The sequence below is a fragment of the Lissotriton helveticus genome, chromosome 5_1 (assembly GCF_964261635.1).
Source record: "Lissotriton helveticus chromosome 5_1, aLisHel1.1, whole genome shotgun sequence".
Taxonomy (NCBI): domain Eukaryota; kingdom Metazoa; phylum Chordata; class Amphibia; order Caudata; family Salamandridae; genus Lissotriton; species Lissotriton helveticus.
In genome coordinates this window covers 712,694,730-712,720,385 of record NC_136065.1, presented here as the reverse complement: position 1 = coordinate 712,720,385, position 25,656 = coordinate 712,694,730, and the positions used below count along the sequence as shown (strand labels likewise).

The window sequence follows — 25,656 nt, the reverse complement described above, 5'->3', positions numbered from 1 at the left end:
GATGGAAGACTAAATGGGATAGATAGTCCGGTTTCATATGGAGCCAAGGGACAGTGAATCTGGACAATACTGGCGACATTATTGATGAAAATCAATCCTTAGACCCAAATATGGAATCTTCAAAAACTCCCGCTTTCTCAATGCTGGAGTTAATGTTAATGCTACAAAAATCACGCCAAGGCTTGCTGGAAGTGACTGTTGAACCATGATATTTTAAAACCTCAGAAAATGCACCTTTTTATAATTGAGGGAGAACTACATGGCATTAGGGGGCAAATGCCATCAATGTTAAGACCTGTCTCAGACCCTGTATTGATAGCCCCGGTGATGGAGGGGGATAAAGAGGTTGGAAATGTTGATCCCCCGATGGTTAACCATGATGTTGAATCACCAACTACCAATCATGAAGTTTATGTTTCTAGATGGCCGATGTTGGTAAAAAGAAGAGGAGGATTTAGAACCTGTGGGTTGCCAAAACGCACGAAAATGGTAGGAAGAAATGTACAAAGAAATGATAAAACAAGAGCAAGGAAAACGACTAGGCAGCATAAGGAACGAATAGGAGTTCCTGAACAAGTATCTAAGTTTGAACCCTTTAAAGTAGTGAGAGAAACAGGAATGACAAGAATAAGTGTAGAGAAACCAGCAAGGTTGTTAGTAAAAAAGGAGATCTGTAATAGGAAGCAAAATCACCAGGATAAGGAGTTAAAAAATATAAACCAATTGCCTCTCAAGGTAGCAATCTCACCTGGTCTTATGACTTCTCTGAATGATAAGTTATTTCAGGGTATTAGCTTGGAGGAAGGGGTAAGACATAATACTCAACTGCCACCGAGGGGATTTAGATTGGAAGGAGAAGAGGACAAAGGGAATAAGTGGCTTTATTTCGAAAAAGTGAGAGTGGGTAGGGGTGGGAAAAAAACGAAGGAAAGCTCCTATTTCATCAGATCCCACCTTCTTAACTTATTTGCCCACTGCCCACATTGAAAAGGAATAGGATCTAAAGATCCCCGGCAGGTGGGATTTCGAGCATCCTGTGATGGCAAGGAGTTTACTAGGGTACAGTTCTATTCTGACCTGGTCCAGGCTGTAGTGATAAATGCAGAGAAGGCAATACGTAAAGAAGGGATTTGTGGTTCTGAAAATCTGGATTCGTATAATCATTCTGAACTCGAGAATTAAAACTTCGTCGAAACATGACGAATTTGATATCAAAAGACCGAGAATGACGAGCACATCATGTACCTATATTTTCAGCATATTCGAGTGAAGATTTCACCTCGAAATCGTCATTTTCGTTCTAAACCCTTGGCTCCCATTTATGTGTTGCCCTTTACATAGGCCTTAATCCAGCTGAATTCAATTCCACAAGGACACGCACTCCTTAATCGACTTTTCCATGACCTGTGCAAGTTGGAACCATTGCCCCAGGCCGAACTCGTTAGGTCAGTTCCCCTCCCAGTGGCCGAGCAAGATAGCATCTAGGCTCAACAAACCATAAAACCATTTCAGCGCGCACACCTGCCATATCTCGCTCACATCTATCTCCACTCTTTTGCTTCACTTACTTTATGGTGGGGAGGTGCCCGTTTTTATTAGGGGTCCAGTGATATCTGATGAAATGTTGGGCCTTGCCAAGTGATTTGTTGTAGGCAGCACGAAGTGAAATATGGACATGTCATCATGACTCTGCTTTTTCTTTGTACTAGAAATATGTTAAAGATTTACTTTACAACCAAGAATGTTTTGCCTGAAGCCCAAAATTGTGTATAAGAAGAGACGCCTGATTTTGCAAAGGCGAGCAGTCTCCTGAGAATATACTTCCCCGTGTGTTGTATTCTAGGACACTTGTTACCTTGGTTGCAGCCAATAAAATCGATCCTTGACTTCACCTAGAAGACTCTGAGTTTCTGTTGGTCTGGATCAGGAGGAACCCGAGGTCTCTGGGTGTACCCTGACACCGCTGGGTTACCGGTTCTGTGCCGGTTCTTAAAAACCCATCACCTCAGCTGGCGCCCAACGTTTGGGGCGATTCCAGTGGTACCAGTCAGCCAGAAGATTGTGAGGAGCTTCGTGTGAAAATTCCGGAGGACGGCCAACCACCTCATCGACCCCTGCATGTCGACGTGGTCCGAAGGTCTTTGCTGCGAGGTTCCCCGCTTCCCGACGGCTACAAGGACTGCTGCCCTGGCTATCGCCCTGATTTGGACCCTTGAAGTTTGGTAGAGCGAAACACTAAGACGAGTCTTCTGGTGACGTCAACGATATTTCAGTTATGTATAAGTGGAGCGTCTCCCAGTCCTTAGTTGGTCTTACGTTTTGGGTATCCTTTGGAAAAAGTTTTGTGGTGGTACTTGCAAGCACCAAAACCGAAGGACTCGTGTATTCACGAGAAATATCGTAATCGATAATCCTTTGAAGTTTGGAACTAGACTAGAGAGCGAAGATGCCTGGTCTTAGACTTGGAAATTTGTTTTGTCTTGGTGGTAATAATAGGGAATCCCAGTTGGAGGACTCATGTCCGGTTCCTCCAGTTGGAACTCCAACTTACGAGCTATATGTGAAACATGGGGTAGGCCCCATCACCTACAACGAAGTATGGATTAAATACACCAGAAAAGATGGTGTTCTAAAATGGCCCCAATATGGTAGCTTTGATTCCGAAATCTTAGACAACCTTGAAGTAAAACTCTTTAAAAAGAAAGCCCGGCCGGCAATGTTTGACTCTTTCCGCTTATGGCGTAAAGAAGCCAAACAAAAGGAAATCAAATTAGCTAAGAAAAATAAGAGAGAAGGGGGACTTTCAGTAATACAAGCTGCTGTGCAGTTTAAAGATAATGAAGAAGAGCAGATGAATGAGCAGTTGCACAGGCAACGTAAAATGGCAATAGATAAGTGTTATCCAGTTTTGCCGTCTCTTCAGCAAGAGGCAGCAAAAGAGTGTGAAAAAGACCCATTATTGTCGCATTTACTAAATTCACCACCCCCCTATGCGCAGAATGCCACAGCACCCCCGCAACCTTTAGTTGCGCAAACTACACCTCCTGCTCCTCCACAGCACCCACCAGCTGTTCTTCAGCTGGCTCCTACTTCTTCGGTGCAGCCTTCTCCAGGCCCACCGACCACCTCTGTTTCACCTGTGTTTTCTACGATTTTGCCTACTGTATTTTTCACGTCGCCTAATGCTCCCTCTACGATTTTGCCTAGTGCCCCCTCTATTTCCCCTGATACCTCTTCTGCTATCTCTGCCCCTGCCTTATCTCACTCCGTTTTTCCATCCGTTCTCCCTTCAGTTTCACCTTCCATTCGGCAGAAAATGGCCAGCACTGTTACTAACCTTCTTTTACCTCTTTTCGGGTCGCCTACTACGACCCCTAACATGGGAAGAAGACAGTTGCGAAGTCGACTGCCTGATTATCAAGAGAGAGATTCACTGAATAATTTAGCACGGAAATGGGTCATGGACACTGTAAAATATGATATACAGTCTGTCATGGAAGTCTTCCATTAATGGGAAGCAGCGACACAGAGATATGTTTTCGAACAGATGTGTGTTTTCCTTTGCGAGGATTTAGAAGACAATGATCAGGAATGCATCCCACAAGAGATGTGTCGTGCGCGGTTTAAGTTCGGAGAGGGTATGATTGTAGGTCCAGATGTGGAGAAAGCAGTTGAAATGTTGTTATCATATCGGAGTAAGGGGAGCAGTTCTGAGTCACAATCTGAGCCTAATACATCCAGTAGGAAAAAGGCGCGACAATACCCTATGAGAGAAGTTCCCCCACAATGGAGAGAGGGTGACACAACTGCTGTCCCACCTATTCTGCCACATTTCCAACGTGTATGGGTACATGTCCCATGGAAGCGAGCTGAAGTTTTAGCACTCAAACAAACATTACCCGATCCGCGTAAAAATCCTGCAGGGTACTATAAAGAGTTGTCGCAAACTGCTGGGTCATGTATAATGAATTTAGCTGACATCGATATGTTATTTGGAAATGTTGTTCCACAGCCTTTATGGGGTAAAATTCGTCATATAGATCATGACCAGGAATTAGGTGACACATGGGCTAATATTACTGCTGCAGATGCCCGACAAGTTGGTGGTGCCAAGCCTGAGCCTTTGATAGCAGAACTCCCTGGTAAAATAGTAGATTACATGAAAACGATAATGCCTGCAATACGCGTAAATTGGGATAAGTTGTCTGCATGTAAGCAGAAGAAAGAAGAAACAGTCTCAGATTTCTTCACCAGATTTGAAGAAACGTTCGTTGACCACAGCGGTCAAGATATGACCACAGAAGGTGGTCAGAGATTGTTTGTCGATAAATTCGTGAACAATCTACTTCCAGAATTGTGTAAAAAATTAAAAGATTCAGAAAGTTCTTGGGCAGTCTCATCTTCAGCCCAGATATTGGCTACTGCACAATATTATGAAAATAGAGACAAGGACGAGAAAGATAGAGTAGAAAAGAAAACTAAAGAACTGAAATCGAAGGTTTTGCTACAGCAAGCCTATCCGCCACGTGGTGGTGGTAATCAAAATAATAGTGGTCAGAATCACTACCAAAACACTTTTCAGCAGCCTCGACAGTATCAGAGGGACTCGCAGAGAGTCGAATATACCCAACCCCGTGTATCCGTAGGCCCCAACCAGTGTTTATATTGCAAACAAGAGGGTCATTTCAAGTATAATTGTCCTATTCTATTACAACGTGCAAATGGAGTTTCTGGTGTGAAAGGTCGTGGCGGTCAGCAAACACCTAGAGGTAGAGGGCGTGGAAGCGCCCCTCAGAACACACGTCCTCTTCCACCACAAAACTCTATGAACAGATTTGATCAGCAAAATAACGTATCTGACAGGACAGCTCAATACTACGTTGATGATTATTACACAGAAGATGAGCATTGGGAAGGTGATGATTGCTAGGACAGCCTTAGACAAAGAGAGGGAGTTGTTTCAGTTCCAGTAGATCAGAGTGGACCTTACGTTGAGGTGATTACATCAGGTGTGTCAGAGCCTTTTCTGTTGGATACTGGTGCTACAAAGAGTTCTATTATGCACTCCAAACTCCCTGGCGCACCTTTGTCTGGCGAAATGAACGTTTCTGTAGGTTTTTCTGGCGCCCCAGTTAGAAATCCAATTTCTGACCCTTTGTCTCTTTCTGTTGGTCCCTGCGAATTCGAAGCACCCCTCATTCTGACGACGGGTTGTGGTGAAATTTGTTAGGTTTGGATTTACTAAAAAGATTGTATGCGACGTTGTACTGTTCTCCTTCAGGAGTACAACTTACTTTAGGTAAGAAAGTAGATTCTCCCATGTATTTGTCGAGAGATGCACTTCCAGCAGAATTGTCACTTCTCCCAGATATTCTTTGGGCCACTGGTCCTAATGATGTAGGTCTTTTAGAAATTCCACCATATGTTGTAACATTAAAGTCCAATGTCAAAATGCCACGAATTCCCCAATACAAAATATCTAATGAGGGTGAAAAAGCTTTGCTAGCGATCGTTTACGAATTGATTGAAAAGGATGTGATTGAAGAAACACGAGGCAATGTTTGCAATAGTCCTGTTCTGCCTGTTTTAAAACGAACTGACCCTTCTCAGCCACCTGTGTACAGATTCGTGATTGACCTTAGAGAGGTGAATAAAATAGTTGTGCCACAATTCCCAGTTGTCCCCGACATTACCACATTATTGACTATGATTCCAGCCTCTGCCTCCTGGTTTTCGGTGATTGACCTGAAGAATGCTTTCTTCAGTATCCCGATTGCTGAGGAAAGCAGGGATATTTTTTCCTTCAGTTTAGGAGGTCGCAGCTTCCGCTTTAAACGCGCTCCTCAGGGCTACTGTGAAAGTCCATCAATATACAGTCAAGCTCTAAAAACACAGCTTGATACGATTGTTTTACCTACAGGTGCTACTCTTGTGCAGTATGTGGATGATTTGCTCATCGCTGCAGATACTGAGGAAATTTGTAAAAAGGCAACTTTGTCATTATTGCGTCATCTGTGTGATTTACATCACAAGGTGTCACTTTCCAAGCTTCAATATTGCCGACAAGAAGTGACCTACCTAGGTCACCTCTTATCGAAGGAGGGAAGGAAACTGACCCCAGAAAGAATTCAGGCAATAGCGAAATTGAATGTGCCAAGAACACAGAGAGAAGTGCGTGCTTTCTTGGGCATTACATCGTACTGTAGACAGTGGATCCCAAATTTTTCATTGTTGGCCAAACCCTTGGTGGCATTAACGTGTAAAAATACACCCAATCCCATTCCCTGGTCTGAAGAGTGTCAGAAAAGTTTTCTCGAATTACGCACAGCATTATGTTCGGCTCCTGTGTTAGGTACCCCCAACTACAGTAAGCCTTTCACATTGTATGTCCACGAGAAGGAGGGCTGTGCATTGTCTGTGTTGACTCAGTTATTTGGAGGTAGACAGCGGCCATGCGCCTATTTGTCGTCCACTTTGGATCTGGTAGCTAAAGCATTGCCAAGTTGTTTAAGAGCCAGAGCACAGCAGCTGTTTCTATTCGACAGTCTGCTGGTCTAGTAATGAATAATACACTAATCGTGATGGTCCCGCATGCAGTAGACACATTGTTAAATAGGACCAAGACACAGCACTTAACTAGTGCTCGACTGTCAAGTTACGAATTAACGCTGTTAGCAAGTCATGTGCACATAAAAAGGTGCAGTACCTTAAATCTAGCTACATTGTTGCCAATTGCAGAGGAATCAGATGCTTCAGAACAGCACGATTGTTTTCTCAGAACAGAGGAAGAGACCAAAGGGAGAGTAGATTTATCTGACACCCCTCTTGCTGAATGTGATGGTACATTATGGGTGGATGGTTCATGCTTTAAGCTCCCAAATGGGAACGTGACTGCAGCATATGCTGTCACAACTTTGCACACAGTTGTCGAAACTGCACGAGTACCACATGGTTCAGCTCAAGCTGCAGAATTAGTCGCACTCACGAGAGCATGTGTATTGTCTAAAGGAATGAAAGTGAATGTCTACACCGACAGCCAGTATGCTTTTGGCGTGGCTCACAGTTTCGGACGATTGTGGAGAGAACGTGGGTTCCTGACTTCGCATGGAGCTAAGATTCAGCATGGTCAGTTGGTGAATGAGCTTCTTGAATCACTGACCTTGCCTCTGCAAATGGCGATTGTGAAGTGTAGTGCTCACAAGAAGGTGACTGACGATGTAGGTCGTGGAAATGCATTTGCTGATGAGATCGCGAGAGAAACGGCAAAGAACGTGATGAGCCGAATGTATGTTGCAGGCCCTGAAAGATGGACTGGTGATGTTGGAATATGTGAGGACACGATAGAGAGTGTGAAGTCCATCCAAGCTGAGGCCACAGAGAAAGAGTTGAGCACGTGGAGAGAGAGTACGGGTAGAATGGATGCAAATGGTTGTTGGATTGAATTGGCAGAGCATCAGAGATGGTTGTTACCTGATGCATATGTGCTTGCAGTGGTTACAATGGCTCATGGAATGCCTCATATCAGCGTGAAAGGGATTTGCGAGTTGTTGGCCCCAGTGTGGAAGAATTCAGGGATTCCCAAGTGTGCAGAAAATGTTGTCAAGCATTGCATGGTATGTCTGAAACACAATCCTGGTAGGGGTACCCCAACTCCAGCTGGTCATTTTGCACCTCCTACGTCTCCGTTCGAGGTTTTGCAGCTAGATTTCGTACACATGGAGAGGTGCAACAACTTAAAATACGTGCTCGTTGTTGTTTGTGCCTTCTCAAGATGGATAGAAGCCTATCCCCTAAAAGACAATACTGCCTTGTCCACAGCAAAAGCCCTTGTAAAAGAGTACTTCCCCAGGTTTGGAATGCCTAGAATGGTCTGGTCTGACAACGGAAGTGAATTTGTGGGTCGTGTGATGAAAAGAGTGTGTGAAGGGCTAGGCATTAGGCAGAAGTTCCACGCTGCAAATCACCCCCAATCAGCTGGATTAGTAGAATGTTACAATGGCACTTTAAAACTTAAATTGGCCAAAATCCAAGCGAGCACAGGTCTTAAATGGCCTGACGCTCTACCCTTAGCACTCCTATCCACCAGAATGACTGTGCATTCGCGAGTGAAACTCAGCCCTTATGAAATTGTCTTTGGCTGGCCAGCCAACATATGGGGAGTGCCTAGGCCCACGAAGTTCAGTGAGCTAGAACACCCTATTTTGCTTGATTACCTGTATGAATTGACGGCTAAATTGCGTGTTTTGCATCAACAGGTCCACAACACCCTGCTTCCGGTCTCTGAGACTCCAGGCCATTCCATTTTTCCTGGCTCCTGGATACTCGTGAAAAACTTCCAGAGAACAAAGAACGACCAGCCCAGGTGGACCGGGCCACACCTCGTCCTTCTTTCCACGAGGTCAGCCGTTCGAGTGGAGGGGAAGGCCAACTGGATCCACGGGGTCCACTGCAAAAGAATCCCTTCACCTCCGCCACATGACCAGTGGGTCCAGAAGGGTGTCACTGACCCAGAGCTTACAACTGTGCCACGTGTCATACCTTTTAGCGATGACCGTGTAAAAGAAACTAACCCTGAATGTGGAAGCGAGAACATTTTTCAAGAGACTGTGCCACGATCAGAACGATTGAACTCTTTGGAGCCTGAACTCCTGTTTCAGGACCAGACAGTACCAGGAAGAAGACGCTACAATTTGAGACCGAGAAAAACAAACTAATAAGAGTGATTCCTTTTTATGATTTGAGACCAAGACCTATGGACAAATAAATATATCCTTTTTTCCTCCCAAATACTCTTTTTGAAAGTGCAGCTCTCCCATTTAGGAAACTTGCTTATTTTTGTTTTTCGAACCGCCATCCGGGTTCCGCTGCTAGGGCCGCGGTTGATTACAGTCTTTTGGGTGCAGCTGACGACGTTAGGTCGGTAGTTCTGGTTGGTTCAAGGGAGTTGCCCTAGACTGAAGGAAGCATCCTTTAGCAGAATCAACCTCCCACCGCGGGCAGCACCTTAGAGAGGATGGAGTTTCCTGATGTGGAGAGACCTGCCAAGCAAATGAACTTTAAGCGGAGACTGTGTAACACGATGACAAAGAAAAGTTTTATAATATTGTGTATTTTTATGCTATCCAGCGTAATGATCTTTTTGATAAGTTATGTTTTATTCTCTTTCCATGTAACATTTGCGCCCACTACATCACCCATACCTCCTCCTACTGTTTCCTCTCATTCTTTCCACCCTCTGCCTGACCACGAATCCAGTAGAAGGTTAGAGTTCATTAATAACTCCTTCGTTCAGCTTTTGCACCAACACCAACTAGTAATGAACATGACTAACTGTTGGGTGTGTGGCCTTATGCCTCACACTACGGATAAAGGTATCCCTTATCTGGTTCTGCCTTTCAGCCGCAATGGTTCTGTGTGGGCATACAGAACAATATTCATATACGCACGAGAAGTCCAACCCCTGCGTTCTGTAAAGGACAACCTCAAGACTAGCGCCCTAGTCAAAGGTATAGTTGACATGATTAGGGAAGTAACTTCTTATGAAGATACTCCGGATGATGAGATACTTGCATATGTAGGTTGGAACGTGAGCGGATATGGAACAACTTTAAGTGAGAAACAGCAAGCTAAAAGATCCTCCCCAATCTGGATCGTACCCCATCAGGGTCATCTATGTCTGCAAGGTATTGGCAAGAATCCCAGAGCTCAGCTAGGGAAAAGCATCTGTACAGAAACGTATGTTTTTGGATCTCAGACTTCCCCTGCGTTTTTAGTTGCTAAGGGTACTTATTTCATCTGCCATGATAGAGCCTATACATAGTTGCCCCCTGACTTCTCGGGCTCATGTTTTGTTTCATTCCTGTTGCCTCCCACCTACACAGCAGCGGCGGACTACCACAGGACAAGGATAGTTAGAGGAGTCTTGAGTGAAGAGGACACTGCAGGTCAAGAATTTGGTGACTTTGCAATGGGTTTTCTGCCGTTCTGGGGAGCCATGGCTAACAGCAGAAACATAAGGCAATTGACAAGGGTAGTTGAGTCCACTGTGATTGAAACTGCTGGTGCCCTTAGTAACCTGACTGCTGAGCTCCAGTCGGATCGACTGATGACCCTTCAAAACAGGGCCGCTTTAGATGTCATACTTGCAGACCGAGGTGGGGTATGCAGATTAATCCAATCTAGTTGCTGTATTTTCATCCCTAATAACGCTCCAACAGTGTATCAGGCCATCTCCAAACTACACAAGATTTCCGAATCTATTCATGTGGATAAAGGAGATTGGTCGCTAATGGGATGGTTTTGGGAACTGATATCCGCCTGGGGATGGAAAATTCTAATGGTCATTGGGATGGTCTTAGCCATTCTTTTCCTGTTCTGTCTATGCATACAGTGTGTTCCTGCAATATGTGGTCTCTGTGTTACATCATGTGTAAGGAAGCCTGTGTCAAGAGATGAACTAAGTACTAGAATGATGTTACAGCAACATCTCAATGACTTTAGGAATATAGATCTGGACTCAGACTAACATGAGGATAGATTAATTGCCTATGTAAGGGCAAAAGGAGGGTTTGTGGTTCTGAAAATCTGGATTCGTATAATCATTCTGAACTCGAGAATTAAAACTTCGTCGAAACATGACGAATTTGGTATCAAAAGACCGAGAATGACGAGCACATCATGTACCTATATTTTCAGCATATTCGAGTGACGATTTCACCTCGAAATCGTCATTTTCATTCTAAACCCTTGGCTCCCATTTATGTGTTGCCCTTTACATAGGCCTTAATCCAGCTGAATTCAATTCCACAAGGACACGCACTCCTTAATCGACTTTTCCATGACCTGTGCAAGTTGGAACCATTGCCCCAGGCCGAACTCGTTAGGTGAGTTCCCCTCCCAGTGGCCGAGCAAGATAGCATCTAGGCTCAACAAACCATAAAACCATTTCAGCGCGCACACCTGCCATATCTCGCTCACATCTATCTCCACTCTTTTGCTTCACTTACTTTATGGTGGGGAGGTGCCCGTTTTTGTATTAGGGGTCCAGTGATATCTGATGAAATGTTGGGCCTTGCCAAGTGATTTGTTGTAGGCAGCACGAAGTGAAATATGGACATGTCATCATGACTCTGCTTCTTCTTTGTACTAGAAATATGTTAACGATTTACTTTACAACCAAGAATGTTTTGCCTGAAGCCCAAAATTGTGTATAAGAAGAGACGCCTGATTTTGCAAAGGCGAGCAGTCTCCTGAGAATATACTTCCCCGTGTGTTGTATTCTAGGACACTTGTTACCTTGGTTGCAGCCAATAAAATCGATCCTTGACTTCACCTAGAAGACTCTGAGTTTCTGTTGGTCTGGATCAGGAGGAACCCAAGGTCTCTGGGTGTACCCCGACACCGCTGGGTTACCGGTTCTGTGCCGGTTCTTAAAAACCCAGTACCTCAGATTAGGCTAGTGCCCCAAGAAGAGGCTGTACCAGAATTTAATGCTCCGCAACTGAAATCTTTCCTACGTTTCCATGCAGGCCTAAGTAAAAGACAAGTGAAGCTACCTGGAAATGAAGTGGACCAAGTGTTGGAAAACTTCAATATAGTAATAAATAATTCAGACCTGATGAAAGCCTGGAAAAAATGGAGCTATAGTACAAGCCCTGCAGGCCTTCCCAGCGTCATATGGAGGAACTTAATTTAACGGTATGCTGAGCGATGTAGAATAGGTAACGGGGCAGCCACAAGGCATAAAACTGGTCTCTTGGAATATAAATGGTCTCGGAACACAGTTAAAGCAGTAATTTTTAACAAAGCTTTTGAAAAATAGCGAGATCATTTGTATACACATGGACTTATCATGGTATGTTGACAAAATAGACCAAGTAGTTAAATGTATCAGTATAGAATTAAGAATAGATGTAAGGGCACCCAAGGATAAAGAAAGGAGGCAGGCCAAACAAGGAAATTGGTTTAATATAAATTGCTTAAATGAGAAAAAAGAACTAAGGAGAGAAGAACGTAGTTTACGCAAAAAATTTGACCAGACTAGGGCTGAAAATCTCGGCAAAATAAAGAGAGAATATACCTGACTTCTCCATAATGCCAAAAGGGCCCACAGAGAAGTATGTTGGGGAAAATTATTGGAGGCAATAGAATCTAAGAATATTCGTCAGTTCTGGATGCTAATAAAATCAGCTACACAATCTTCTGTTGTCCGAATGAATTGTGTAGTGGAAGAGGGGGCATGGGAAGATTATCTACAGGAACTATATTCCCCGGAGAGGGGGATTGGAGAGGATAGTCCAAGAGATTGGAGCGGCCTAGTAGAGAACTTCAAACCAGATAGCTTAATAGCTAATGTTCTCAGTACAATAAGGACTTTGAACTTAACAAGAGCAGCAGGCTCAGACAACCTACCAGCCCTGATAATAAATTCAAACCAGTCCTTGTAGGCAGAATTCTTCTCGAAGATGTTTTTAGTACTCTTAGAACTAGGGAAGATTCCCACAAATTGGAAGGGTACAATAATTATGCCGATTCACAAGAAAGAGGATGTATATGCCCCTAAGAATTACAGACTCATTAACCTGTTAGATATAGGAGAAAAGATCTTTGCGAAAATACTATTAGGTAAATTAAAAGATTGGGTAGAACAGGGATCTAATGATCCAGTTCAACAAGGAGGGATAAAAGAAGGTCACTCCACAATAAATCATTGCTTTGCCCTGTGGGCATTGGCCAGGATATCGATAGAGCAAAATGGCAAACTGTTTTGTTGCTTTGTCGATTTCCGGACGGCTTTCGATTCTGTGGATCGTAATAGCCTTTGGGAAGTCCTGGAAAATTATGGAATACCAGATGGTATTGTGATCAATTTAAAAGAGTGACACAGTGATAACTAGGCCCAGGTCATTAGAGATACAAAGGGGTCACTAAAATACTCACAAAATACCTGTAAAGAACGGTCTTAGACAGGGGTGCGTGTTGGCACCCATGCTTTTTTCAATTTTTCTAGCAGATCTCCCCGCAGTGCTAGAAATTGAAAGAAGTGCGATTCCGCATATTAACAGAAATAAAGTGCCCTGTCTTTTATACGCCGACGACTTTGTGATCCTTGACCAAACCGAAATGGGACTCCAAAGAAAATTAAATGTGTTTAAAAAATACCCTGATAAAAAGTTTTTAATTGTAAACATGGAAAAAACAATGGTCTTACGATTTGGGAAGAGAGTTAAAAATAAAAATTTGATTTGGTTTTTAGGACAAGATAAATTAGAAATTGTAAGCGAATATAAATACCCAGGCCTTTGGCTTGATAGTGCACTGAAATAGGGTACTCACTTGAAGGCACAAGCTGCAAAAGCCTTTTCATCAGTCTGCGGTCTGAAAAATGTAACAAAGAATATGGCGACATGTCACATAGACCCATGTTAAATATATTTAAAGCTATGATCCCCCGCAAGTTCTGTATGGTGCAGAAGTGCTCTATTTGAGTGGCAAAAGGGTGTGGGATCGTGAAGAAGGAAAGATTTTAAAAATGCTGCTGTCTTTACCAAATAGTACTATGATTCAAGCAATCAGAATGGAGGTAGGACTAACAGCCTGGAATGTAAAGACCCAAATGTCCCTACTAAGATTCTGGAAATGCCAGGAGCCAGAAGGCGTGCAAAAGGTTTCAACATGGTGCAGAGAGGAAATCCTAACGAGTAGCCTTGGTTGGGCATGGGATGTAAGGAAAACCCTCCAGACCGTAACGGTGCATCTAAAGTTGAGGCTTTCGCAGCCATCCCTGGACATAGTCTTTATTAAGAGAATGCTTAGAGAACAAGGGCTCCAATACTCTAGATCACAAGACCTTGACTATTTGATGGAGAAAAGATTGGTAAAACTGGGTAAGGAGCGCATGGGAAAGGGAGGACCGGTTTCCATATTTGGATCTTTTTCCCAATAAATGGCTAAGACACAAAATACTACGGGTTCGTGTGGGTATTAATCCTTGGAAGTCGGAAGGAAAAATAAAAGCAGCATTGATCCAAATGGGTGGTATTTGTAAATGTGGCCAAGGAGTAAGAAATTATATTTTGCACATACTGCTTGATTGCACATTGATTTTACTGATACGGAAAGTATTTTTACGTCCAATATTTTTTAAATATAAGGTGAATTCACGTGCTCAAGCGGCTTGTCTCCTTATGGATATGTCATCCCTAGATATTACATTTGCTTTGGGGAAGTTCCTGAAAGCAATACACACCTTTATAAAGGAGAAATTAAGAGGGATGTTTATTTTAAAACTTTTTAAAACATTCTCCCAAAAATGAGAATTTATGGATGAGACTTTTATCGATTTATATTTTTTGTAAATTGTGTTAAAATGAAATGTCTTTTATTATGTTATCACTATGAGGATCCAAAAGCTGTGTATGGTTTTAAAGACTATGGTCTAAATAAACATTGTTTATCTCTCTCTCTCCCATCAGAGCTACAACATCTGTGGGACTGATTGGGGATACAATGCTCGAATTTCCTTAGCCGGATGGCTACAACTAGCATGAGTGTTATACCAGTTCATATAAATTACTTGGAATCACACCATGGGATTCACACCACTTGAGCTTGAGAGACTAACAACTGAATCCCTACTCGCTACATCACCAAGGTTAAGGACTTGTGCAAATTAGTGAATTGCTACAAATGCTGTGAAGTTCACCTGCCCTGATTGAAGCTACAACTGCCCTGGGGCATGCCTGGCGCGATCAGGGCTACAATTGCTGTGAGGTTCCTCGATCTGATTGGACCTACAATTGTTGTGTGGTTTACCTGGTTTAATTGGCAGTGCAACTTCCATGAGGCTACCCTGGACACACGGTTTGCACATTTGACTCATCAGGCAACAGTAATGTGCCCTTGGGCATCATCATGCTTTTACAAACTTTCTTGGGGTATTAGTCCATCTGGGATCACCCAGGCTGGGAGGGAGTTAAGAAGACAGGGGCAAGTATGAGTAAAGTGCCACAGAAGAGTTGTGACCAAGATAAACTACTATATAGCAGAATGTATGCAAAATGAATTATAGTATAATATTCGGTATTATTATGCATTTAAAATGTATGTGCTTTTCTAAGAAGATAGCTTTGGGGAGTCATTGAAATGTCTGTTGGTTCACTGCAGAGTTCTGAGCTTCTGCCCCCCCCTTCCCACAATATCTCCATGATAAGCCTGTTGCTGCTCGCCTTTGGTACCCTGTGAGGCAAGTACAGAAAGGGTTGTATTTGTTGCACTTTCCAAAGACATAGTAGGATGGGCAACAGGACAACAGTGTCACACAACTCCAACTCCCCTAGGTGGAGCCAAGTAGGCCCCATCTGCCCGGTGCCCCACCCCAAAGGGTTTGACATTTTTCTATTGCAAATCCACATTAGTGTTAAACCTTGAGTTTGAGTAAAAAGGTAGGACTCTTATTGATGTCTGGCATCTGAACCTTGGGAAAGAATATTATGCTTTGAAGGTACACTCAAAGCAGTTGGCTGGGATGCTGTTGAAGATCAGCAATGCTTGGGAGTTCCTGCTGAATAAATCTTACTTTCATCATTTCAGTTTTAGGCCCCATCATTCCAAAAGGAGAGAACATATGGTTGTGTAAGAGAGTTAGGAATGCCAGACTGACATGCGACTGCTTTCCAATGGGCTTTCCGCTTGACTTCTAAATATGCATATTTTTATTTCTAGCTATTTGTGGGGGAGAAATAAAAAAGGACAGTGGTAAGATTCAATTTCCCAATTATCCAGATGACTACAAACCATCAAAGCAGTGTATATGGAAAATATCAGTTTCAGAGGTTTTCTTGTTGGCCTTGTTTTGGTTGTTTTTTCAGTCTGGCTGCTGAAAAAGGGAAGGAGTCCGCATTACCCTGAAGGAGGATAGACTGTCCATGGAGAATACACCCGGCATGTTCATAGTCAAAGGGACACCCAGAGGGAGCAGATGGTCGGAGGTCATAGTAAGGAGCAACCCGTGCCGAGGAGGGTCTCTTGGTCGTTCTTCAGTTCAGGGCAGGAACTGTTGTGAGGTTCAACTGGCCCCATCAGAGCTACGACATCTGTGAGACTGTTTGGCGATACAATGCTCCAATGTTTCCTTGGCTGGATGGCTACAACTAGCATGAGTGTTAAACCAGTTCATACAAATTACTTGGAATCACACCATGAGATTCACACTACTTGAGCTTGAGAGACTAACAAATGAATCCCTACTCGCTACTTCACCAAGGTTAGGGACTTATGCAAATTAGTGAATTGCTATAACTGCTGTGAAGTTCACCTGGCCTGATCAGAGTTACAACTGCCCTGGGGCTTGCCTGGCACAATCAGGACTACAATTGTGGTGAGGTTTCCCTGGTCCGATTGGGCCTACAATTGTTGTGTGGTTTACCTAGTTTGATTGGTAGTGCAACTTCCATGAGGCTACCCTGGACACCCGGTTTGCGCATTTGACTAATCAGGCATTAGTAATGTGCACCTGGACACCATCATGCTTTTACAAACTTTCTTGTGGGATTAGTCCATCTAGGATCACCCAGGCTGGGGGGAGATAAGAAGACGGGGCAAGTAGGAGTCAAGCACCACAAAAGAGTTGTGACCAAGATAACTACTATAAATGCAGAATGTATGCAGAAGGAATTGTAGTGCAATATGAGGTATTATTATGCAATTCAAATGTATGTTCTTTTCTAAGAAGATAGCTTTGGGGAGTCATTGAAATGTCTGTTGGTTGACTTCAGAGTTCTGAGCTTCTGCCGCCCCCCCTTCCCACAATATCTCCATGATAAGCCTATTGCTGCTCGCCCTCGGTACCCTGTGAGGCAAGTGCAGAAAGGGTTGTACTTGGTGCACTTTGCAAAGCCATAGTAGGATGGGCAACAGTCACACAACTCCAACTCCCCATGTAGGCCCCACCTGCACAGTGCCCCACCCCAAAGGGTCTGACATTTTCCTATTACAAATCCACATTAGTGTTACACCTTGAGTAAAAAGGTAGGACTCTTAATGATGTCTGGCATCTGAACCTTGGGAAAGAATGTTATGCTTTGTAGGTACACTCAAAGCAGTTGGCTGGGATGCTGTTGAAGGTCAACAATGCTGGGGAGTTCCTGCTGAATACATTTTACTTTCTTCATTTTAGTTTTAGACCCCATCATTCCAAAAGGAGATAACATATGGTTGTGTAAGAGAGTGAGGAATTCCAGACTGACATGAAACTGCATTCCAATGTGCTTTCCACTTGACTTCTAAATATGCATATTGTTTATTTCTAGCTATTTGTGGTGGAGAAATAAAAAAAGACAGTGGTCAGATTCAATCTCCCAATTATCCAGATGACTACAAACCATCAAAGCAGTGTATATGGAAAATATCAGTTTCAGAAGGTTTTCTGGTTGGCCTTGTTTTTCAATCATTTGAGGTAAGTAGTTTTTTAATCAGTATCAATTGAAATACTAGGTTATTGGCATAAACCATTCTATTTAATGCCGATGCGTTTTATAAGGTAGAGAAAAATAATGCAATAATGTGCAGAATTAACATGTAGGCTTTAATGAAAATGGATGTGTTAAACTTAAACATTGTAGTAGTCAACCATATTTATTCGTACTAGGTCTGAAGACCTGAAGTGATATTGCCTGACAAAAGCTGACATGACTGAAAACTGCTGACATAACCCTAAATGTTTATTTTCTGACCATCCCAGGGACATGGTTTTCATAATGAATATTAGTTGCACACATGTTTTCCTATAGTTCTCCAAATTGTTTCTATTCATACAAAAATCACTGTTATCTAATGAATGGAGATTTAAGAAGTTCATATACGAAGATGTAGATGACCAATAATATTGTGTTTGATAAGAAATGTTCACTCAACACTGCTGCTTAAGCTCATTGTGTTTTTGGTTAGAAGGCAAGGAGTGATCCAGTTCCCATGAGAGCATGAAAAAATAATTGGCAGACTGTAGAAGAAAGCACTGCTTCTCCATTTTCTATATCCCTTCACACCTTGCCTATGCTGCTCTGAGACTACTGAGTTTCTGGAACCTCTTTTTATGAGAAGTTATGCTTTGATTGATTAATGACTTATTAAGCAGACTTTAATGGCGAAGCTTTACGCTTAATGATTTCTCTCAATCTCAGAACTCTTTATGGGTTCTTAACTGACACCTTTTTTCCTTCTCATTCTTAGTATAGAGATATTCTTTCTTTTATGGAACGTGCTTAATGCACTTGAGTGCGATTTATTTGGGTTTTTGTTCCAGTACTTGTAATATGTGTGTAGATTAAATTGGTAATGTTTATGTGCTTATTGAAAGAGATTAAACAGGTTATTGGACTCTGAGGCAGTCTAAGATCCCAGGTTAGATAAATAAGAGTTTATTTATGTTTTTCTTGTTTGCTAAAAGGTTTGTGGTGCAGGTCAGGAGCTACCACCAACTGCACACTTGAGGTAGGGACTTTAATGATTTGTTTGATTATACTTAAATTGACTGATGTTGGTGGTACCTAGTTGCGTAAAAGGTGAAGTTGCATTGATTAGAGTGGTTTCCTGCTGGTTGAGATTTCATTCGTGTGTGTGAAAAATCTTTGTGTGGAAAGGTGTAAAAACTTAAACAGTCCTGTTGTTGAATTGCCTTTGGTTTTCTTTAAGAGGAGCAGACAAACATTGTTTATTTGTGTTTCCTTAGAGTTATAGAATTGTGTATACAAGAAAATTGTAAAGGAGGGTGAACTGCTGCAAGGAGTGAGGAGTTGTGTTGTTTGTACAGTGCACAGATTGGTTGGTTGGTGTGAAACGTCACATAGTGATTGGATGGCAGTGTGCAGAACTGCGCTGAGATTAGAAAATGGGTTTACTAGAGACTGACGTATAAGGAATGCAATAAAAATACTGACGCTTTCGATTACATTGTTTGTTTTTTGTTGAATAATCGGCTTTTAAAGGTTAGGTGAGAGCTGATAGGACACTTCCAGTACAGGAAGGTGAAGAGGTACCGCCCGAGGGTACACCAACACATTATATGACAAGGATTATGGGGTTGTATACATGTTTGTGGCTTCAGCAATTGGGTAAGATCACTGTAAATGAGGGTCCTTTGAGTTTTTTGAGTTATGGTACATCTGAATTAAGAATTATTATTATTATTATTATTTTTTTATCCTCATTCTGCAATAGTATGTATACAGAGTTTTCAGGGACCCGCTTCTCTGTTCTCTGTTCCTTCACTGCCCCTTTTTTTTAATCTTGACATTGGGTTTGGAGAGTCTCCCTGTATGCGTGTTTAGAGGGAGCTGACCAACCTGGCCACTCTCACAAGCACTTTGCCTGTTTATTTATTGCCATCGCATAATCATTGGATTTTGCCCTATTTGTGGTGTAAGGTGAAAATAATCATTTAGGAAGCAAACTGGGAGTCCTCCCATATTTCCCAAAAGTTATGCTTCCTACTGGGTTTTCCTTTCCTGTCCATCTTGTTTATTCTATTTACTGAGGATACCCATTCTCGGTGTGTCGGGGAGCCGAACTTACCCACTTAATACAGAGCACCCTCTGTGCCAGCAGGATTAACATAAACAAGAGATTCTCTTCTTTTTTCATTAAGTTATTTAGACCATCATATCTAGTCACCCCAAAAATAGCAAGATCCATACTTACATCAGTTGTTCTTCTTAGTACTGTGTCTAGGATCTTACCCACTTCCTGCCAGAGTTCGTCGAGCTGGGGGCACTGCCAAAACATATGCAGATCGTCTGCTTTATCCAATTCACATTTGGGGCAGCTCTTTATATTTAACCCGCTGAATTTAGATAGCCTCTTCGCGGTCCAATAAGCTCTATGGGTGGTAAGGAGATGGTTTCTCCTTAAGGCAGCGGATTTCACAATTGACCAGCATTTTTCCATAGATACTTGCCACAATTTCTGGATATCTAGCGAAGGCAGCTCTTTCCCCCAGGTCGCCTCTGGAATCAGGAAGTGCTCCTCCCCTGCTAAAATCAGAGCCCAATACCAGCAGGATATTTCTTTCTTTATGGGAGTGTTCTTTATCATCTCTGTCTCTATGGCATTGTTTCCTCTTTTGTTCTCCTTCAGTGTTTTTGCCCAACTGGAGAGCTGGTAGTACTTTAATTTTGCATGGAACGCATTTATCTTTGTTGTCAGAATGTCCCAGTCTACTATGGTATTTTCAGCCATTAGTTGGCCCCATTCCCCAATACATGCTGTTTTCAAAGGAGTTGCCAAGCTGTCTTTGAGGCATTCTGGTGTCCCGGGTGAGTCCCATATTGGTGCGAACTCACTGTAGTAAGGTATATTCAGGGTGCTTCTTATCTGATACCATAGTTTCGCTGCAGATTTAAGGATCTTTAATTTCACCTTTTTAAAGTATTTTGGGTGACCAAATTTATACAAGAAGTGTCCAACCTTTCCAGCCATTACTTGAAGGTATTCCGGATACTGGTCGTAGTTTTTCAGCAGCATTCTTATGTGCTTAAATTGGAAGGCCCTATAGTATTCCAGTAAATCTGGGCTTGCTATTCCCCCTTGTGCTTTTTTTCTCCTTAATTTGCTCCAGGCTATTCGTGTGCTTTTTGCTGACCAAATGAAGCTTGCAAGTTCCCCTTGTATCTTTTTCAGGGATTCCCTCTTAAATTCTAGTGGGATTGCCCTAAAAATGTACGTGAATTTGGGTAATATGGACATTTTAATTATATTAGATTTTCCGAGAAAGGTCAGGGGGAGACCTCCCCAGACTTTTAACAGTTTTCTGACCTCCGCAGTAATCCTGTCAAGTATAAACTTTATTCGGTTATTAAATAAACAACCATAACAGTACAAGTAAATCATCATATTTCATAAGTTACCTTAAAAAGCACAATTCAAAATACAAAGATAAAAAAGTATGAAAGTCTTCATTTGATTCCTTTAGACAACCGTTTTGCGAGATCTAAAAACAAATTTAAAATATGCAGATAAGGATGCGACCGTTAAAATGTTATCTAATCTTTGTAATTCTAAAAACACAGGGCGACACTTATTACATTCCATAATCTTCAGTAAGGGCACAATCCATCTCCTCCTAGGATTTGTGTAAAATCTACAGAAAAAAAGTATGTGAATGTGTGACTGCTCAGACAAATCATCGCAAGGGCACTTAACAAGTAGTTTCGACCAAGTATTCATGACAGGGAAGCTAAGGGATCTAAACAACAGGTTTAATCTAAAACGCGTCAATAAGAACCTCTCAAAGCCACTCATTTTCAAGCTAATGTAAGGTTGCATATAATCTGAGGTCACTATTAGTTGGTGTGCGACCACAGTTTTTTTCATTATTTCTGTGTTAGTTCTCAGATCGCCCAAATGCCTCATACATATACCCTTAAAGATTTTCCATGAGAGTCACTCATACTTAATGGATCCTCATAATATTCCCGGTGGCCTAAGTTCGTATGAAACGTCATCACATATCTTAGCCACCCCACCTTGCCAGCGTTATCCAGAGTCATTACGTCCCTTAAAATTGAGCGATTTAGGGCACATTCCTCAGTTGTCCAGACCCTGTGCCACAACAGGATTGGAGCAACTCTAATAATGTCCTCTAGGTAGGGTTCCCCTAATTCTGCATGGCAGACATATGTTGATACACTATCGAGAACCACTAGGAGGAATTTCAAAAAGGTGTTCTCAACCACCTGAAGTGATTTCACATTCATGTGCCCCCATTAACCTGCTCCATATGTGGCAACAGCCACACAAGTTGCTCTATAAACAGTTAAAAGCTCCCCTATTGTTTTTTCCCCAGCCTACGGCTAAAAGTTTTCAGAGCCATAATAGATTTACAAAACATTAATCTCCTAGTTTGAATTGCATCGTTCCATCGACCCGTTTGGTCGAATAGTACGCCAAGATATGGAAAGGTAGATGTATGTTCAAGGGGTCTTAGACCAATATATATTGTTTTTTCCTTTTTCTGTTGCCGTGGGCCACAGTAATCCTGTCATGATTTGTCTTAGTGATTTTATCCAGGTATTTAATTAGATCTATTCCTAGGTACCTAATTTTCTCCCTGGTGTGAGTGTTGTTAATCGGGGAATTCCAGCTCATGATTTCTGTTTTCGCCTGGTTAGTTTGGTACCCAGATACCTTCCCAAATTTAGACAAAGTTTCTTCTATTGAGGTGATGGACCGCTCATAGTTGTTAGTAAAAATCATTAGGTCGTCTGCATATAGAGCGGCCTTCTTTTCCCACCCATGGTGTTTGAATGGAATTATGTTGGGGTGAATTCTGAGACTGTTTGCCAAGGGCTCAATATATAAGTTAAAAAGAAGTGGGGAAAGGGGACAGCCCTGTCTTGTCCCTCTCTTTATCGCGATGTTTTCTGTTAGACCCCATTGATTAAAATCTTGGCCTTAGGTGCTCTATACAATTCCTTGACCATTCCCTGGAACTTGTCTCCTAGGTTAAATTTAATAAGTGCTTTATTTAGGAAGTCCCAGTTCACCCTGTCGAAGGCTTTAGCCACGTCAAGGGTGATTATAGTCAAGAGAAGTAAGAATGTTCTTGGGAACGGTTGGCTACTGTAGACAGTGGATACCAAACGTTTCCCTAGTGGCTAAGCCTTTACTGAGGCTGACACACAAATATTTGCCTTAACCGCTTTCTTGGGACAACAAGTGCTTGAACGCTTTCCTAGAGCTGAGAGAAAATCTCTGTCATCCCCCGGCAATATGAATTCCTGATTACAGTGAGATGTTCACATTGTTTTGCAGTGAGAGGGAGGGCTGCACTCTCTGTGTTTACTCAGATCCATGGAGATTCGCAGGGACCTGTGGCTTATTTTTTAATTACCTTTGACCCAGTAGCCACTGGACTGCCAGGAAGGCTTATTGCAGTTGCTGCAGTGGGTATCAGTATTGCGAAATGTGGAACTATAGTGATGGGACTTCCTTTACTATTATGGTCCCTCACTGTGTAGACATCCTGCTCACCTGAACAAAAACAGAGTACATGATAAACTTTAGACATGCAAAGTATGAGCAACAGATACTTGCGGCTGAGAATATCCTTATAAGACCATGCCAAATACTGAAACCATCCACCTTGTTACCTATAAATGAGATTGACAGTGGTGATGATGAGATCAATCAACATTATTCGGCAATATGCCATAGAAATACAAGCGTTACAATTCACAATAAAATAGATAAATACAAATTGCATAAATACACATACTGCAAAAACCATAAAACATATATATAAAACACTACAAGTAATCATACAGCAATTGCTTCCACAGGTATAATTATTTACACCATGAGTGGCACTAGTCAATGAGGTTCTGTGTTATGTTAAAATGGCTGTTCATCTACGCGGCAAACAAATACTGTGAGACTGCGAATACTACACACCGGCTTGTGTCACATTGCAGAATTCATAGCATCACTCTATACATCCTAAGCCCTAGGTTATGATACAATCGCCGGATGTACAAATTCCTGAGCTCTTGGTACACCGGGCAAAAGAATAAAACATGCTTAAGTGATTAACTCACTGAGAGGCATGAAGCACAATCCTGGGGAGAGGACCTCGATTTACCCCCTCCCCCCAGCTGTAAAATAAAATAGAGAGACCCGTTTCTACACAGTGATGATGAAGTTGAACATGATTGTCTAAAAGTCACGTATTTATGCGCCAAGGCCAGACATAAAATATGAACTTTTGATTGAGCCTGATTATGTCATCTTTGTGGATGGCTCAAGTCTGAGAAATAATAGAGGTACCTTGAGAGCACCTTACGTTGTCTGTGCAATTCATGAAGTTGTGGAAGCTTCATGGGTTCTAGGTGTTTCCTCAGCACAAGTTGCTGAACGGAGGCTCTTAGAAGGGCTTGCGGTCTGTCAGCCTAATTGAGAGTGACTATATTTATGGTTAGTCAACATGGCTATGGTGTGGTCCATGACTTTTGGTCAGTTATGGTCAGAGAGAGGTTTCATGACCTCTTCTGGCTTGCCCATAAGAAATGGCGAATATGTAAGGAAATTGCTTGACGCATTGCAAATGCCTGCAGAAGTTTCAGTGGTTAAGTCTGCAACTCACAGAAGTGGCGTTGGCGAGCAAGGAAAAACTCAGAGCGGAGTTTTTCGCTTTTCCACATGCTCTGTGGGGTGTGGAAAATTCCGCAAACCTCGCAAATGGAGTGGAGTTTACCACCCAGGCCTAGTAGGTTGGCTTTATATAGATGCCTGTTTGTAACAGGATGAGATATGTCATAGTATTTTTCTTTTTAAACTTAGTTTTTTGGCATTTAAGTTGTACTTCTTCCATTCATATAATCTTATTTCCGTACATGTAACTTTAGCAGTAACATTAGATACATAGCATGACATCATCTGATAGTTGCATTACAAACTGTCTGTGTATCTTTGGGCCTTGTCAGGTAGCTTTTGGAGGATCATACAGGTAAATAGAGTCAACAGTGTTGCAGGCATCGCAAAAACGGTCATCAGGCACCCTTGATACAATTTTGTGTGAGGGAGACTCCAGGACTTGCCCCACTAAGCCTGCCGTTGGCAGCCCCATGTCATATGGCAGAAGCCGGCATCGAGATGCTCATATTGGGAGCCCCTCCGTGGCCCACCACTGTATATGGCCCCAATTCTGTGCGGTGTCAGATACGTCATGTGGGTATAATTAAATTTTATATATTTCAGGTGAGTATTCCGGGATACCTTTTGGGTGTACACACTCTGGGTCTGTGATTTTGTGGCCTACCATCCTCTCCACTTTGGCCTTAAGCAGGTCAGTGGATTTCTGGACAATTCTGTTTAATGCCTTATAGAACCACGTCACAAGTTGACGTGCTGATGTTATCAATAACAGTAGCTGGAGCACTGCATGGGTCAGAGGCTCCTCACTGCCTCTATCCAACAGGTCTCTGAATGCGCTTGTCAGGGTTTCAAAGGTGAGGAACTGGTCTGGGGGTAGTTCATATTGTGCAGTCATATCCACTGTAAGAAATAGAATCTCTGGTTGGCTAAGGCTTGCGCCAAAGCCAGGCAGAGACCACCACTCTAGTCAGGGCAAGGGAGTTACACACCAAAGATAACCCCTGCTCACCCCCTTGGTAACTTGGCATGAGCAGTCAGGCGTATCCTGGAGGCCATGTGTAAAGCATTTGCACATGCACACAGCCACAACATCCCAGGCACACTACAAAAGGAAGTCCACACACAGTTATATCAAAAATAGCTTTTGTATTCTCACACATTAGAATAGTACTCACATAATATACATGGTGCCACCTGGCACTAGGTCATATCTACAAGGGATTATTTACACCTGACAGGGCCCACTGGACCATTGTCAGAACCATCACAAAGTGAACTTAGTAAAAGTAAGACATATCATAAACGTACAACCAGTAATCACTGGTAACCACTGTACTCAGCATCAGCCTGTAACATAAACTACATTATGCACAGTATCACATTGGGCGCAAATTACATTCTGCGCCACCCCCACCGGCATAAACACATTATGCAATCATCTCATAAGCCTAAACACATTAGACCCTCACCTGCTAAGCATTCTCACATTATGAAATAATCTCAGTGGAACAT

At 42.5% G+C, this 25,656-nt stretch overlaps 1 protein-coding gene across 1 annotated transcript in view; it reads left to right on the top strand.

Annotated features, from left to right (window-relative positions):
* The window catches only part of TLL2 (tolloid like 2), a 2,328,887-nt gene that overhangs the window by 1,716,088 nt on the left and 587,143 nt on the right, over nt 1-25,656 (top strand). The window contains exon 12 of the mRNA XM_078643121.1: nt 17,310-17,455. Coding sequence (XP_078499247.1) covers nt 17,310-17,455 — 146 coding nt within the window. The remainder of the gene's footprint in view (nt 1-17,309; nt 17,456-25,656) is intronic.